Source organism: Rhipicephalus sanguineus, chromosome 2 (assembly GCF_013339695.2).
Source record: "Rhipicephalus sanguineus isolate Rsan-2018 chromosome 2, BIME_Rsan_1.4, whole genome shotgun sequence".
Classification (NCBI taxonomy): domain Eukaryota; kingdom Metazoa; phylum Arthropoda; class Arachnida; order Ixodida; family Ixodidae; genus Rhipicephalus; species Rhipicephalus sanguineus.
This window is the reverse complement of record NC_051177.1, coordinates 32223479-32226121: the sequence shown is the minus strand read 5'-3', so window position 1 is coordinate 32226121 and position 2643 is coordinate 32223479. Positions and strand designations below refer to the sequence as shown.

At 51.2% G+C, this 2643-nt stretch overlaps 1 protein-coding gene across 1 annotated transcript; it reads right to left on the bottom strand.

Annotated features, from left to right (window-relative positions):
* Positions 1-1155: 1155 nt before the first annotated feature.
* LOC125757332 (uncharacterized) lies at positions 1156-2346 on the bottom strand. The gene has a single exon (XM_049412807.1). The coding sequence runs from the start codon at positions 2311-2313 to the stop codon at positions 1156-1158; it is 1158 nt and encodes a 385-aa protein (XP_049268764.1). The 5' UTR covers positions 2314-2346.
* Between the last annotated feature and the right edge of the window lie 297 nt (positions 2347-2643).

The following is a 2643-nucleotide window of genomic DNA, read 5'->3' as shown; positions in this document are numbered from 1 at the left end:
GCTCGAATTATTGCTCCCCGATATCGTTCTTGGTCAATCAGCTCTAGTTTCTGTTTCGTGCTTTTTATCTCCTCTGAGAATGTTCCTACCTGGGTGCATTCCGCTGCTATTAACTGATGGAGGTGTTCACGCAAGCGAGCTTCAAGTTCTTTTACAGCATATCTCAGGGTACTGGCTCTCTCAAGTGCTTTGAGTTTAATGGTCTGTTTAAATAGTTCCCACTTATGTCCCCAGCCTTCATATGTTCTAGTTGCTGTCTTCCATGGCCTCTATAAAGAGGCGATTGAAAAATTCATCCTTTAGCAACTTTACATTAAATTTCCAGAGTTCCCAAGAGAAGCGTTTGTAATTCCTTTTATGTTTTTACCCGTGGAGAACGAAACCAAACAATGATCACTAAACGGGGCAAGTGTAACTCTCTAATCATGGCACGAGGGGATCAGTTCAGTAGACACGTATACTCTGTCGAGTCTAGCGTGACTCGTACTCTGAAAGTGGGTGAACGTGACCCCTTTCCCACTGCTAAGACAATCGCCTACGTCTTCTAGCTGAGCGTCCGCTAAGATATCGATTATAGTAGCAGTGCTAGCATCACTGTGTGGTCCCAAACTTGATTTGTCACTTCCCGTACAAACACAGTTGAAATCCCCCGCAAAAAATAGTTTACGTTCACATTTCAAAAACATATCAAGCTTTTCAAAAAAATTCTTTCCATCTTGAATCTTAGTGGGTGCGTACAGACAGATCACTCTCCTGTTTTCTCTAAACGAGGCGAAATCACATATAATAAAACGACCCGCCTCACAGGTAGTCACGGGCTCCACTTTCGCACCAAGGTTCTGCCGAATTAACAATAGGCACCCTGCCGACGTACCCACCGCATGACAAACGCACACATCATAGTGTCTCGTGAAAGGCCGCACCATTCGCTCGGCGTGCTCTTCACTCTCTACTTTAGTTTCCTGTACTGCGACGATGTCTAGATCTTGTTCGATAATCAGGCGGTAAAGCTGGTTTTGCCGCCGTTTGGCGGAAAGCCCGCGTACATTTAGCGTCGCGAATCTAATCGTCTCCATCTTGGTGAGAGAAAGCCGAGCGAACGGCGCTTACCTTGCCTATTCCACTATGAACCGAGACCCACTGTCGGGGCGACGCTCAAGGCGTCGTCCCATCGCCGCCGCGTGAAAGCGACGACGAACGCAGACGGCCGGCACCCCGAGGCTTTTTGGGACCAGCCACTCGCCACTGCCCTTGCTCTTCCTGGGTCGGACGCTGCTGGGACGCCGCGTCTCCGTCGTTCAGGCGTCGTTTGGCTGGCGTGGTCTCCGTTGTCTCCATGTCTACCGTGGCATCAGGGCGGTCAACTGGTTCAAGCCTGTTTTGGATCTGCACCTCAGTGGAACGCTGATTCACCACGTCGTCCACCTCCGTCGTTCTGTCTGTATCTTGTTTAGATTCCGCCACCTTGCTTTCGTTGGTCACCACTGCCTGAGACGCTTCCACCGTCTCCTCAGACACCGCAGCCTTCGCTGCTTCCTCTTCATCCATGAGTAGTTCACTCTGATCAGCATTCGTTCCTCGACTTGCTGCGCTGGCATAGGAACGAGTACAATCCATCTGCTCGTGTCCAAAGGCGCGACAACCAGCGCATCTGGGTATTCTGCAATCGCGACGAATGTGTCCGGTGTTCCGGCAACGCAGACACAGCGGCGCTCGTCCTGGCACGACCACCAATGCGGTACCGCTGCCGAGACGCATCTGGTGCGGTATACGATCAGTAGTAACGCCTTCCTTTAGTAAAAGCCGAACGAATCTTGTAGTTGACTCAATTCCTTCGAAGTCCTCATCTCTCCACTTGTCACTGACGACGTCTTTAACTTCACCGTACTCCCGGAATGCACGCCGTACAGTCTCTGCGTTGACGTCGAAGGCTACCCAGTGCAACTTCAAGCGAACCTCTTGCCTTTCTGGATCGACGACGAGGCAAGGTCGGTCTTTCACGGACAATAGCCGAGCGTTCAAAAGTGTCTTCTTGGCCTCATCTGTCTTCACGTTAAGGAGCCAAACGTGCGACATCTGATACGCTCCTATGCCGCTCACCTGTTGAATGATGCCAAGTTCCTTGAGCGGTTTTCGAAAGTCATTTATCCCATACGGACGCCCTGCGATGTCGCAGTGCAGAACCAGTGTGCGTCTGAGTCCTTCTCCTGATAGCAACGGTGGCAGAATTACACGGTAGTCCTTGGGCAATGATGTGCACGAGAAACCGCGGCCAGCGTCGGCCGCTTTCACAGCTCTTGACGAGCCAACCATCCTGCGTCCGCACGCGTCCGTGTCCAGAAGCAGAATGAGAGCCACTGCATTGCTCGGAACTGCACTGAAATTAACTTTAATGCTTCGCAAACATACGTGTCCTGTGTACAGGTGTCACAGTGCGAGATGTAATATGGCAGCAAAACGGGGTGCAAGCGTATATTGTCAAAGGGCGTCACATCATGTGAACTGCATAACGAGTTGGTGGTTTAAAGCCGGCCACATTACTGCGCGTATTCCCTTACGAACACGTAGTGGGTATATCGCAACTTCGAAAAAGTAGCCCCGCCACGGGGCTATCCGCCTCGTGCGCTGCTGCTTTCAGTGGTA

Coding starts and splice junctions, on each gene's coding strand:
- LOC125757332 (XM_049412807.1), bottom strand. CDS start 2,313: ATGGTTGGCTCGTCAAGAGCTGTGAAAGCGGCCGACGCTGGCCGCGGT.